Source organism: Stegostoma tigrinum, chromosome 2 (assembly GCF_030684315.1).
Source record: "Stegostoma tigrinum isolate sSteTig4 chromosome 2, sSteTig4.hap1, whole genome shotgun sequence".
Taxonomy (NCBI): Eukaryota; Metazoa; Chordata; class Chondrichthyes; order Orectolobiformes; family Stegostomatidae; genus Stegostoma; species Stegostoma tigrinum.
This window is the reverse complement of record NC_081355.1, coordinates 159,080,762-159,094,330: the sequence shown is the minus strand read 5'-3', so window position 1 is coordinate 159,094,330 and position 13,569 is coordinate 159,080,762. Positions and strand designations below refer to the sequence as shown.

Here is a 13,569-nt window from a genome sequence, read left to right as displayed (position 1 = left end):
CTGACCTGGCCCACATTTGACTCCAGGCGCACAGTAACGTGGCTTCCTCTTAAACTGGCCTACCCAGTGATGTCCACATCCTGAGGATGAGCAAGCAAAAAAAAACACTTCTCCCTCCCTTCCCTACTTGCTGTTTTGGGGCTATGGTAACAGAACATAGAACATTACGGTGCAGAACAGGCCCTTCAGCCCTCGACGTTGCGCCAACCTGTGAACTAATCTAAGCCCATCCCCCTACACTATCTCACCATCATCCATATGCTTATACAGGGACTGTTTAAATGCCCCTAATGTGGCTGAGTTAACTACATTGGTAGGCAGGGCATTCCACACCCTTACCACTCTCTGAGTAAAGAACCTGCCTCTGACAGTGGTCTTAAATCTATCACCCCTCAATTTGTAGCTATGCCCCCTCATACAAGCTGACATCATCATCCTCGGAAAAAGACTCTCACTGTCCACCCTGTCTAATCCTCTGATCATCTTGTATGTCTCTATTAAACCCCCTCTTAGCCTCCTTCTCTCCAATGAGAACAGACCCAAGTCCCTCAGCCTTTCTTCATAAGGCCTTCGCTCCAGACTAGGCAATATCCTGGGAAATCTCCTCTGCACCTTTTCCAAAGCTTCCACATCCTTCCTGTAATGGGGCAACCAGAACTGCATGCAATATTCCAAGTGAGGCCGCACTAGTGTTTTATACAGTTGCAGCATGACATCACGGCTCCGGAACTCGATCCCTCTAACAATAAAACCTAACACACCGTAAGCCTTCTTAACAGCACTATCAACCTGGGTGGCAACTTTCAGGGATCTATGTACATGGACACCAAGATCCCTCTGCACATCCAAATTACGAAGAATCTTTCCATTGACCCAGTATTCCGCCTTCCTATTATTCTTCCCAAAGTGAATCACCTCACATTTATCTGCATTGAACTCCATTTGCAACCTTTCGACCCAATTCTGCAGTTTATCCAAGTCTCTCTGCAACCTGGCAACATTCTTCCACATTGTTTACGAGTCCACCGACTTTAGTGTCATCTGCAAACTCACTAACCCATCCACCTATGCCTGCGTCCAAGTCATTTATAAAAATGACAAACAGCAGTGGTCCCAAAACAGATCCTTGAGGCTCACCACTAGTAACCGGACTCCAGGCTGAATGTTTTCCATCATACATCACTCGTTGCCTTCTAACAGAAGTAGCAAAATGGAGTCACCATAGGAAAGGCACTGGCACAGAATAGGAGTGCACATTAGATGTGATGCATCATGTCTTTTTCTAAAAAAAAAGACCGTTCAAAGTTGCAATTTTATTGCTTTTAGGAACAAAATATTGAATATAACCACCTCTCTACCAATGATTTTGCGCCTCAGGCTCCCCAAATAGATGACTCTCTAGACTTATGTTCTCAGAGGACAGCAAAGTAGAAACATACTCCCTGACAATGATCTAATGAAGGTGAGAAATTCTGTAGATGTAAAATTAATTCTAGATGTGGGTCATCACGAGTCCCTACTTTAAACCAAAACAGACAATCAAATTCTTTTGTTATACAACACAGGAAGTCACTTGGCCCACTGTGCTGGCTCTTTGAAAGAGCTACTCAGTAAGCCTCACCTCCCCACTGATCTCCCACAGCCCAGTGAAGTATAATCTCTTCAATCTATCTAATTCCCTAGGAATGGCAACCAGCCTAATGCAGATACCATAATGCATGCTGCGCTAAAAAGAAATTCCCCATGTTACTAATTAATGAAATAGGTGAGCAGACTGACAGCTATCTACTATTCAGTTTGGACCCCTGCTTCAAACGTATTATTGCCACAGTCAAATTAGCAAAGTAACTATTCCCTTGTTTCTGTAATTTATGAATAATTGTGAGAAAGGAATAGTAAGGGGAAGTAAAAGGCTGTTCAGGGCTGTGATTTTATTGGTCAGTGAGTATCTACTGCAAGTCTCTGGGCACAAGTAGGCTCAGGAGGAACTGATAGAAACATTGAAAATAGGAACAAGAGTCGGCCATTTGGCTCCACCATTCAATATAATCATAGCTGATGATCCTGCTCAGTATCCTGTTCCTACTTTCTATCTATACCCTTTGATCCACTTGACCATAAAAACGATAGTTAACTTCTGGAAAAAACTGAATGCTTTGACCTCAACTGCATTCTGTGGCAGAGAATTTCACACAGTCACCAGCCTCTAAGGTGAAGAAATTCTCATCTCAGCTCTCAGTGATTTGCGAGTAAGGGTCATGTCTCCAGTCTTTAATAAATAGTCCAAGTGCAGATTAAAAGGCATGGCAGGGCAGCTCAGTCATGTGGAATGCCCATCCTGCGGCATGAGAATCATGGACTTCACATGACTGAAATGATCATGTATAGAGAATATATCACCTGGTGCAGGAACTCAAGGTCAAGGTTTTCAAACTTGAGCAAAGATCAGAATCATTGTAGTGCAGTGTTGAAGGTCAGAACTTGTGGCTCGCACTTATAGAAGTGATCATATTAGAGGTTAGAATGCTGCGAACAGAAAAGGAATGTATGACTATCAAGGAATCCAAGTATTGGGCACATTGTGTGGGTCTCCCAGATGGTATCTCGCTGACTAACCAGTTTTCCATTTTGATTATGGTAACCATGGCAGATCCTCAGAGGAATGGTGACATATTATGAAATTCAAGAGTTTGGGGAACAGACAGCCCTTTCTGCAGCTAGAGGTGAGACTCGTAATACTACGTTGCTTTCCTGGTGCTAAGATCAAGGATGGCACCGAGCAGCTGCATGGCATTCTTCTGGGGTGGGTGAACAACCAGAGGGCATAGTTCTCACTGGTATCAATTACACTGATGATACCATGAAAGCAGAGTTTAAGCAGTTAGGAAAGACATTGAAATACAGGATCTTAAAGATAGTAATCTCAGTATTATCCCCAGTATCAGAAATAACAAGAATGGTGTGATGCAACATGTCTAGAGAAGTGGTGTAGAAATGGAGGAACAGCATTAGACCACGGGACCCACTGAGTCTACTCTGTGACCTTATTATAGCGGATATGTTTCTCAATCCCATTCTCCTGCCTTCGCCCTGTCATCTTTAATCCCCTGGCTAAATCAAGAATCTATCCATATCTCGGTTTTAAATACATTCAATGACTTGGTCTCCACAGACTTCTGCAGCATTCAGTTCCAGAGATTCACTGCCCTCAGGATGAAGAAATTCCTCTCATTTCAGTTCTAGTGGATCATCCTTTCACTTAGCTCTAGCCTCAGGTCCTAGTCTCTCCGACTAGGGACATCTTCACCACATTCACTTGAACAAGCCTCTTAGTATTGTGTAAGTTTCGATAGGATTTCTCTTATTCTTTTAAATTCCATCCAGTATAGACAAAGCACCTCACTTTGACCTAGTCTATCTCGGACTCCTCCCTTTCGTTCCTCAACATTTCTGTTTCCATTTCTGGGGATAGACTGGCCACTAATATCCATTACAAACCCACCGACTCCCCCAGTTACCCGGACTATACACCCTCACACCCCACTTCCTGTAAAGACTCCATCCCATTCTCTCAGTTCCTCTGTCTCCATTGCATATGTTCTGATGAGGCCAACTTCGACGAGGGAGCCTCTAAAATGTCCACATTCTTCCTCAATGAGGATCCCACAGCTCCATTGTTGACAGGGCCTTCAATCGGGTCTAACCCATCTCCCGCACTTCTGCCCTCACCCCTTCTCTTCCCTCCCACAACAGTGATAGGGTCCCCCTTATCCTCACCTACCATCCCACCAACATCCACATCCAGAAGATCGTCAGATGCCATTTCCCCCCACCTCCAGCAAGATGCCATCACCAGACATTCCCCTCCCCTCCCTTGTCTGCTTTCCGCAGGAACCGTTTCCTCCTGGACACTATGGTCCGTACCTCCTTCACTCCCAACACCTCCCCACAGCCCTACGGCACGTTCCTCTGCAACCGAAGGTACAACACCTGCCCAGTTACCTCCTCCCTCTCCAGTATCCAAGGGCCCAAACACTTCACCTGCACTTCCCAGAATCTAGTCTATTGCATTCACTGCTCACAATGTGGTCTCCTTTACATTGGGGAAATGAAGCGTAGGCTTGGCGACCGCTTCGCAGAATATCTACGTTCTGTTTGTAAAAAAGACCCTGAACTACCTGTTGCCTGCAACTTCAATGCATCACCTTGCTCCCTGGCCAATATCTGTCTCTCCGGCTTGCTACAGTATTCCAGTGAAGCCTAGCGCAAGCTGGGGAACACCTCATTTTCCGCTTGGGGACCCTACAAGTCGCCCGGACTCAATACTGAGTTCGATAATTTTAGGGTTTAAACTCCCCCAGGTCCTAGCCTCCCATCCCACACACCAGGCCGGTGTTGTCACATAACCTGCCATTACACACCCCCTGTTGATAGTCACGCACAGTGACCATTAACAACTATTCACCCTCCCAGCCTGATCATTAGCGACTCCTTTGTCTGTCTAATGGTCTCATTCTCTCTTTGGGCTCTATCCTATCGTTTACTCCCTACTCCACCAGCTTCCTTATTTTCTACATATAAACTGACATTTTCCCAGCCACCATCGGTTCTGAGGAAGGGCCACCAGACCCGAAACGTTAACTCTGTTTTCTCCTCCACAGATGCTGCCAGACCCGCTCAGCTTTTCCAGCAACTTTGTTTTTGTTCCTGATTTACAGCATCCGCAGTTCTTTTGGTTCTTACTTAGACAAAGCCTTCAACCACTCCTGATGTTACCAGCTCATTTTGTTGGGGAGCATTTAAACATACCTGTCAGAGTGATGGGACAAGAGGGAATTCAGGTAGTAGAAAAATGATACAGGTGAAAAGAGTGATAAAAGGGTAATAGCAGAAACAAACAGTGATCAGAGGCAACAGACAAAGAGAGGTTTAAAAAACAATTAAAGACACTCTGAACGCAATGAGCATTCAAAACAGCTGGTGAACTAGTGGTACAAAATCAAAGTTGCTAGCACAGAAACTTGACTGCTCAAGGCTGTGAAACAACTATTTCAGTTTATTCAACATTTAAGAAAGAGCGGTTAAAAGGAAAGAAAAGGAGTAGTGTTTTTAACAAGGGATGGGATATATGCTGTTCAATAGTGAGAAGAGATCTCAAATTGGAAGAATCCATTTGGATGAGACTAAGAGCAGAAATGGGCAAACTTGAGTAGTTATTTATAGGATACCAAACAATAGTGAAATGGATAGGATAGTTAAAATTCAGGGAATTAGTGATCTATGTAACAAGGGTAATGTAGTAAGTCAATGATTTTGTTTTATTCATTCACTGGCTAAACCAGTATTACTGGCTATGCTTTGAGGAGTTATACTGGAGTCGTTGGTTGGTTCGCTGAGCTGACTGGTTTTCATGCAAATGTTTTGTCTCCCTTCCTGGTGACATTGTCTGTCCTGTGTAGCCTCCTCTGATGTGCTGTTGTCTCGCTCTGAATTTATACGGTCCAGTCTGTCATGGTGGAGAGTCTTGCTTCTGGTTTTGTACCAGAGTGGGATGTAGATGGGGACTATTTCAACATGTTTGTTACTTGCATGGGTGGTTGAAAACCAGGCCTCCAGGAATCCTTGTGCTCGTCTCTGTCTTGCTTCGTGAGCACTGTAACTGTGTCTCAGTCAAATTGATGTCCTATGTTGGAATGTACTGAAACATGGTTGTGTTGGTTGTGCCATTTTGCTGCGAGTTCAACACCAATAAGAGATACAAAAGAAGAAAGAACAAAGAAAATTACAGCACAAGAACAGGCCCTTTGGCCCTCCAAGCCTGCGCCAATCCAGATGCTCTATCTAAACCTGTCGCCTATTTTCCAAGGATCTGCGTCCCTCTGCTCCCTGCTCATTCATGGATCTGTCTAGATACATCTTAAATGATGCTATCGTGCCCGCCTCTACCACCTCTGTTGGCAACGTGTTCCAGGCACCCACCACCCTCTGCATAAAGAGCTTTCCACACTTATCTCCCTTTTCCCCTCTCGCCTTGAAATTGTGACGCCCTAGTAATTGAGTTCCCCACTCTGGGGAAAAGCTTCTTGCTATCCACCCTGTCTATACCTCTCATGAGGTTGTAGACCTCAATCAGGTCCCCCCTCAACCTCCGTCTTTCTAGCGTAAATAATTATAATTTCCTCAACGTCTCTTCATAGTTAGCACCCTCCATACCAGGCAACATCCTGGTGAACCTCCTCTGCACCCTCTCCAAAGCATCCACATCCTTTTGGTAATGTGGCGATCAGAACTGGACACAGTATTCCAAATGTGGTTGAACCAAAGTCCCATACAACTGTAACACGACCTGCCAACTCTTGTAGTCAATACCCCTGTCCGATGAATGAAAGCATGCCGTATGCCTTCTTGACCAAACTATCCACCTGCGTTGCCACTTTCAGGGTACAATGGACCTGAACACCCAGATCTGTGCAGCAATTTTCCCCAGGACTTTTCCATTTACCAGGTAGTTTGCTCTTGAATTGGATCTTCCAAAACGTATCACCTCATATTTACATAGATTTACATAGAACAGTACAGCACAGTACAGGCCCTTCGGCCCTCGATGTTGTGCTGACTTGTCATACCGATCTCAAGCCATCTAACCTACACTATTCCATGTACGTCCATATGCCTGGACTGAAGTCCATCTGCCATTTCTCTACCCAACTCTCCAATCTATCTATATTCTGCTGCATTCTTCAACAGTCCCCTTCACTATCTGCTACTCCACCAATCTTAGTGTCATCTGCAAACTTGCTAAATCAGACCATCTATACGTTCGCCCAGATCACTTGTGTATCACAGACAACAGTGGTCCCAACACGGATCCCTGTGGAACACCACTGGTCGCAGTTCTCCATTTTGAGAAACTCCCTTCCACTACAACTGTCTCCTGTTGCCCAGCCAGTTCTCTATCCATCTAGCTAGTACACTCTGGACCCCATGCGACTTCACTTTCACCATCATCCTGCCGGGGGAACCTTATCAAACACCTCACTGAAGTCCATGTATGTGTCATCAACAGCCCTTCCCTCATCTATCAACTTTGTCACTTCCTCAAAGAATTCTATCACGTTGGTGAGACATGACCTTCCCTGCACAAAACCATGCTGCCCATCACTGATAAACCCATTTTCTTCCAAATGTAAACAGATCCTATCCCTCAGTATCTTCTCCAGCAGCCTCCCCATTACTGACATCAAGCTCACCGGTCTAATTACCTGGACTATCCTTGCTATCCTTCTTAAACAAGGGGACAACATTAGTAATTCTCCAGTCCTTTGACACCTCGCCCATGCTCATGGATGCAATGAAGATACCTGTTGAGGCCTTAACTATTTCCTCTCACGCTTCCCTCAGTAACCTGGGATAGATCCCGTCCGGTCCTGGGGGACTTGTCTGCACTCATGCCTTTTAGAATACCCAACACTTCCCCCTTCTTTATGTTGACTTGACCTACAGTAATCAAACATCTATCCCTAACCTCAACATCCGTCATGCTGTATGTATGTTTCCATGCTGCATATTCCTATGACTCTATGGTGTTGATTCCCCAAGTTTTTCTGGATTTAGAAAAGGTTCCAATAACCAAAAAGGAATAAACATTTTCAAGAAGGGAGGAGACAGCAAATAGGAAACTAAAAGGCCAGTTGGCTTGGGATATGTTGTGCAGAAAATGTGCTTTGAGTTTAGGTAAGTGAACTTGATTCGACCCAGCCAGCCAGAAGCTCCTGCCCAATTATGGTCACCCTATATGAAACAGCAGTTCAGCCTCAACTGGGCATCTGCATCCCTATTTGGGCACCACACTTTAGGAAATGTCCATGTTCGTGGGCAGCAAGACCTGGAACACATTCAGGCTTCAGGTAATACTGTGGCCTCAAGCTCAACTTTGAGGTAAATTCTAAGAAAACACAGAGTGAAGTAGATGCTTGTTGATGATTGCACAAAGTTAAGCACTATTTGCAACTCCACAGATCCTGAAACAATCCATATAGAATGGAACAAGACCTGGACAAATCTATGCTTGAACTGAAAAGTGACGAATAATATTCACACTATAAAGTGACAGGCAAAAGCCATCACCAATAAGAGACAATCTAACCAATGCCCCTTGATATTCAATGGTGTTACCATCACTGAATCCCCCATTATCCACAGCCAAGGGGTTACCATTAACCAGAATCTCAGCTGGAAGCCTGTCTGCCATGTACAAGATGAGAGTCAAGACAGTGTGATGGAATACTCCCATTTGCTTAGATGAGTCTAGTTTCAACAACATTCAAGAAGCCTGACACCATCCAGGTCAAATCAGCCCATTTTTGTTGTAAAAAGGTTATTTGCTCAATGTGAGCACCACTGGCTAGGCTGCCATTTATTGCCCCTACATGATTGCCCAGAGGATAGTTAAGAGTCAACCACATTACTGTGGATCCGGAGTCATATGTAGGCCAGAGCAGGCGAGGACGGCAGGTTTCTTTCCCTAAAGGACATTAGTGAACCAAATGCATTTTTTCTGAAAATGAACAATGGTTTCATGATGCCACCCGAAGGTTGCAGGAACAGCAACTCATATTCCGCCTGGGAACCCTGCAGCCTAATGGTATCAATGTGGACTTCACCAGTTTCAAAATCTCCCCTTCCCCAACTGCATCCCTAAACCAGCCCAGTTCGTCCCCTCCCCCCACTGCACCACACAACCAGCCCAGCTCTTCCCCCTCCACCCACTGCATCCCAAAACCAGTCCAACCTGTCTCTGCCTCCCTAACCTGTTCTTCCTCTCACCCATCCCTTCCTCCCACCCCAAGCCACACCCCCATCTACCTACTAACCTCATCCCACCTCCTTGACCTGTCCGTCTTCCCTGGACTGACCTATCCCCTCCCTCCCTCCCCACCTATCTTCTTTACTCTCCATCTTCGGTCCGCCTCCCCCTCTCTCCCTATTTATTCCAGTTCCCTCTCCCCATCCCCCTCTCTGATGAAGGGTCTAGGCCCGAAACGTCAGCTTTTGTGCTCCTGAGATGCTGCTTGGCCTGCTGTGTTCATCCAGCCTCACATTTTATTATAATGGTTTCATGATGATCGTTCTACTCTAAATGCCAAATTTTTATTAAAAATCAAATCCCATTTGCCAGGGCAGGATTTGAACCGAGCCCCCAGAACATTACCTGGATCTTCAGATTAATAGCCTAGCAATAATACCATTAGGCAGTCAGCTTGACACCACATTCATAAACACTGACTCCCTCTACCACCAATGCTCAGTAACAAAAGTGCATAGCACCTACAAAATACACTGCAGAAATTCACTCTGGCTCCTTAGACAACATCCCTGAAACCCGTGACTACTTCTATCTATAAAGACAAGGGCAGTAGATACATGGGGACACCACCTCCTGCAAGGTCCCCTCCAAGCGACTCACCTCCTGACATGCCAGAATGTCGCTGTTCACCCACTGTCATCGGGTCAAATTCTAGAATTCACTTCCTAATCGCACTGAGAGAGTTTACCTAAAGCACATGGAGTGCAGTGATTCAAAGCAGCAGTACCCACCTCCCACAAGTTTATTTTTAGCACAATATAAATGTAAAATCAATTAAATATAATGATTTATTTTGTCCTCTACTCTCAAAGTCTGATTTGCAACTTACTAGCTACATACAGTCCAAACAGGTATCTGAGAGGCAATTTGATTACCTTCAATGGACTCACACAGGTAAGCTTTCACCTTAGAAGTGAACTGAACTGAACTGAACGGAATTAGCTCTATTGTCACATGTACGCAAATGAGTACAGTGGAAAGTTTATAAGTCACCACTTACAGTGCCAACTTAGGTACAAAGGTACAGCTTCTTCTGTTACAAATTACTTCCAGGATAAGAGGAGTAGGAGCGTTTCTGTTTACAGCTTTTTAAAAAAAACACCTCACATGTAATACAAGATTAGTTCACTGTAAACAGCACAGAGTTTGATGAATAAGAATTTAAATGAGTGACGGCGAAGGGCTCTTGATCAAATCCAGTTGAGATATTAACTAGAACTTTCAATACATTGGAGAAGTCCACGACTTCTCTCTAATGCTTTCTGGTGGCTTGCAGTAGTAATTGCAGCAAGCAGCAGCACTCAGTTCTTTAGGTCCTACTGCAGTTACTAAAAGATGTTATCAGATAAAGATTCCACTCATCTTGCTAATGCAGCATCACGACTGACATGTTCTGGAGTGACTATAATACGTTCATTCTTAAAGTCTTTGATGAAAGAGTCAGCAGCTAAAATTGTGGCCTCTTTTATTACATCATCATTTGTTGAACGATCCGTGTTTCGTCAGAAGTTTGCAAAAATAAATGATGCTTCAACACAGCCTTAGCTTTACTGGAGGTTTAGAGAAAAATGACTGTTGCACTTTTAAAACAAGCCTTCAGTTCGATAGCTTTCTTGTTCTGAAGCATGCCATTCAAGGGAAAACTATCCTTGATTTACTGTGCGGTGTGGTGCCAGTCAAAATTCCACTTCCCAATATACTTTTGAGACATGCAAAGAAACCACTTCCACAGTCGTGGACAGTAATTCATTTTCTCATTCTGCACAGAATTTAGACACTTTTGGCTTCTTTTTATATGATCCTGGTTCATTATGAGATTCTTAAGGGGGCTTGACAGGATAGATGTGGAAAAGTTGTTTCTCCTTTTGGGAGAGTCCAGGACCAAAGGAGAATCATCTTAGTGCAAGGGGCTGCACATTTAAGATGGAGAAGAAGTTGGGTTTGTTCTCTCAGAAGGTAGCGAATATAGGGAATTCTTTACAGTGGGGGGACTGTCAAGACTAGATTGTTAAGTATATTCAAGGCTGAGACAGACAGATTTTTAATGAGTTATGGGGGGAAAAAGGAAGGAAAGTGAAGTTGAGCCATGGTCTCACTGAAAGGTACAGCACACTCAATGGACCGAATGGTCTACTTCTTTTCCCATATATTACGGTTTTAGCACATCAACAAGATGAAGATGAAGCAATAATGTCTCTCAATGCTGGTCATGCTGCAGGTTGGTCTCTACATCTGTGCCTTTGGACGATCCAGAGTTGTCCAGGCTGTAGATATACAGGAAGTCATTTCTGTGGTTGAGACTTGTTTTTTGGACATTGGATTTAGAGAGTGTGGCAGCAATCTCAAAAAGTTTTCTTCGTCTTTCACCAAACCATTAGATATACAGGTAAGGGAGAAGAACTCCAGTACTACAGGACAGAGGAGTGGGACTAGTGGAGCTGCACTTGCTGAGAGTCCACACGGGCATGATGGGCTTAACATCCCATGTTTCTGGAATATACTGGCTTCATACATCACTTCCTGGTTTATTTCTTATTCATTTCTGTGCATTGCAGAAACAAAACCTATCCTCCCAAGATAATAGCCCATTTGGACCAAACTGAAACACAATGCAACACGCTGGCGAAGCTTAAGTGCATGCAGTTTTCTCTGGGAACATGGCTTCCAGTAGTGGAAGCCATGCGGCAGTAGGATAATCATAAGTTTGGTCAAGACTGTGGGCTGGCAGTGAGATCAACTTGAAGACACATGGTGAGGGAACCAAGGTGGTGAGATCACCTGTCAAGAGAATCTACACTTGATCAGTTGATTGTGATCTATTGAGAACACAGGGCTAACATGTGCCATGCAAGTGTGAAGTAACTAACATCTCGAACAAGGGGACCTAACCATTTCTGTTGACACTCATCAGGCTAGCCATAACTGAAACTCACGTTACTAATGCTTGGGGTTATTGCTGACCAGAAACTGAACTGGGCTAGCCTCACAATTACTAAGGACAGATACAGGTGAGGAATTCTATGGCAAGCAACGCATTTCATAACTGTCTAAAAGTCTGTTCATCAATGATGAACAAATCAGGAACATGGAATATATTCCATTTGTCTGTAGGAGTATGAGTACAACTCCTGCAATAGTTCTAAATGTGCTGTAGCTTCAGGGTAAAAACAACACATTTGATTGGCACTCCATTCACAACAGTGTGAACCATTTACAGATGCAGCATAGTAACTCCCCAAGCTTCCAAAAGCTTGGCCCTCTACCTTTCTGTCTTGGAGCGACATCACCATTCTCTCACTGCTGCAGGATTACAAAAGCTTGGAACTCACTTCCAAACAGTAAATTGCATGTACCTACACCACAGGATTACAGTCTCTTTGGCCCATCAAATACACATCAACCCTTCGAAGAGCATCCCACCCACACCCACCCTCCTACCCTACCCCTGTAACCTGCATATTCCATGGCTAATCCACCTCATTTACATACCTCTTGACACAATGGGTAATTTATCATAGCCAATCCACTGAACCTGCACCTGGATTGTAATTGAAGGCCATGAATTACTATCACTTCTCAAATGCATTTAGCCATGGGCAAGAAATTTGGCCTAGCCAGTGACCCCGGATTTCATGAGAGAGTTAAAAAGCTATTGATTGGATATCAGTTAGGGAGGGGAACTAACCCACCTTCACCTAGTGAGAAAATGTTAATCTTTGGCTTGTTGCTCATATTCTGTGCTTACTTGTCAAGACAGGCCACGCTGAGGCACCGGTCCTCGGGTGGTGGTGGTGTGGCATTTGTGTCATTGTCCTCCAGAATAGAATCAATAAAGGTTGATGGTGAGAGGGGTTCCTCAGTGCCAGTGACAACAGGGCTGACCTCCTCAACCTCTGGGTTAGTTGTAGGACTTGGAGGCTCTTCTTTAATATGAACCATTGGGCTGGTTCTGGAAAAGTTAAAAAAAGAGAGACCTTTTAAATAAAAAGAAAATGGGACAATGTCCAATTGGAGATTTGGCTGCCTTGCTGAATCACATTCCCCTTTGAAATGGCAGGGCAAGTTCAAAAGCATATGGGATATTTTGTTTTCTAAATGAAGGCGCAGAATAAGAAAGCAAGGAAGTAGTCATTTCGTTATGAAGAATTTGAATGTTTCCAAAAAAATACATTATCTCAAAGCCTCTGGTCTTGCAGCAATTTTGGACAACTTGCAACAATACCAATTCATGGGGAAAACCAGTATTTATACTGCATAAGAGAAGAGTGCTGATTGTTTCGCAGGTGAACACTGATCGAGGTACTGCAACCTATCAGCAGCATTCTCCCTCATGCAGTATAAACGCCAGCTTGATTTGAATTATTACTATCACATGTACTGGGAGACAATGAAAAGTATTATTTTGTGCACTATCCAGGCTAAATGTACCTTATGTAAGTGCATCAGGGTAATGGAACAGAATGCAAAACATTATTACAGAGATGGTGCAGAGAAAAATCAGTTCTAATGTATGAGAGGTCCATTAAGTCTGATAACAGCAAGGAACAAGCTGTTCTTAAATCCGTTTGTACGTGTTTTCAAACTTTTGTATCTTCTGCCTGATGGATGAGTGTATAACGAGGGGGAGGGGGGGGGGGGAAGGGGAGAAATGCGCGCATGCGTGTGTGAGAGTGAGAGATCTTTGATCATATTGGCTGCTTTCC

The 13,569-nt window shown here is 44.1% G+C and overlaps 1 protein-coding gene across 7 annotated transcripts in view; it reads right to left on the bottom strand.

Annotated features, from left to right (window-relative positions):
• The window catches only part of hsf1 (heat shock transcription factor 1), a 117,098-nt gene that overhangs the window by 21,047 nt on the left and 82,482 nt on the right, over positions 1 to 13,569 (bottom strand). For 5 of the 7 annotated variants that reach the window (XM_048557822.2, XM_059640636.1, XM_048557843.2 and 2 more), the window contains exon 9: positions 12,612 to 12,815. The exons of the other annotated variants lie outside the window; for them this stretch is intronic. In XM_048557822.2, the coding sequence (XP_048413779.1) occupies positions 12,612 to 12,815 (204 nt within the window). The remainder of the gene's footprint in view (positions 1 to 12,611; positions 12,816 to 13,569) is intronic. 7 annotated transcript variants of the gene reach the window in all.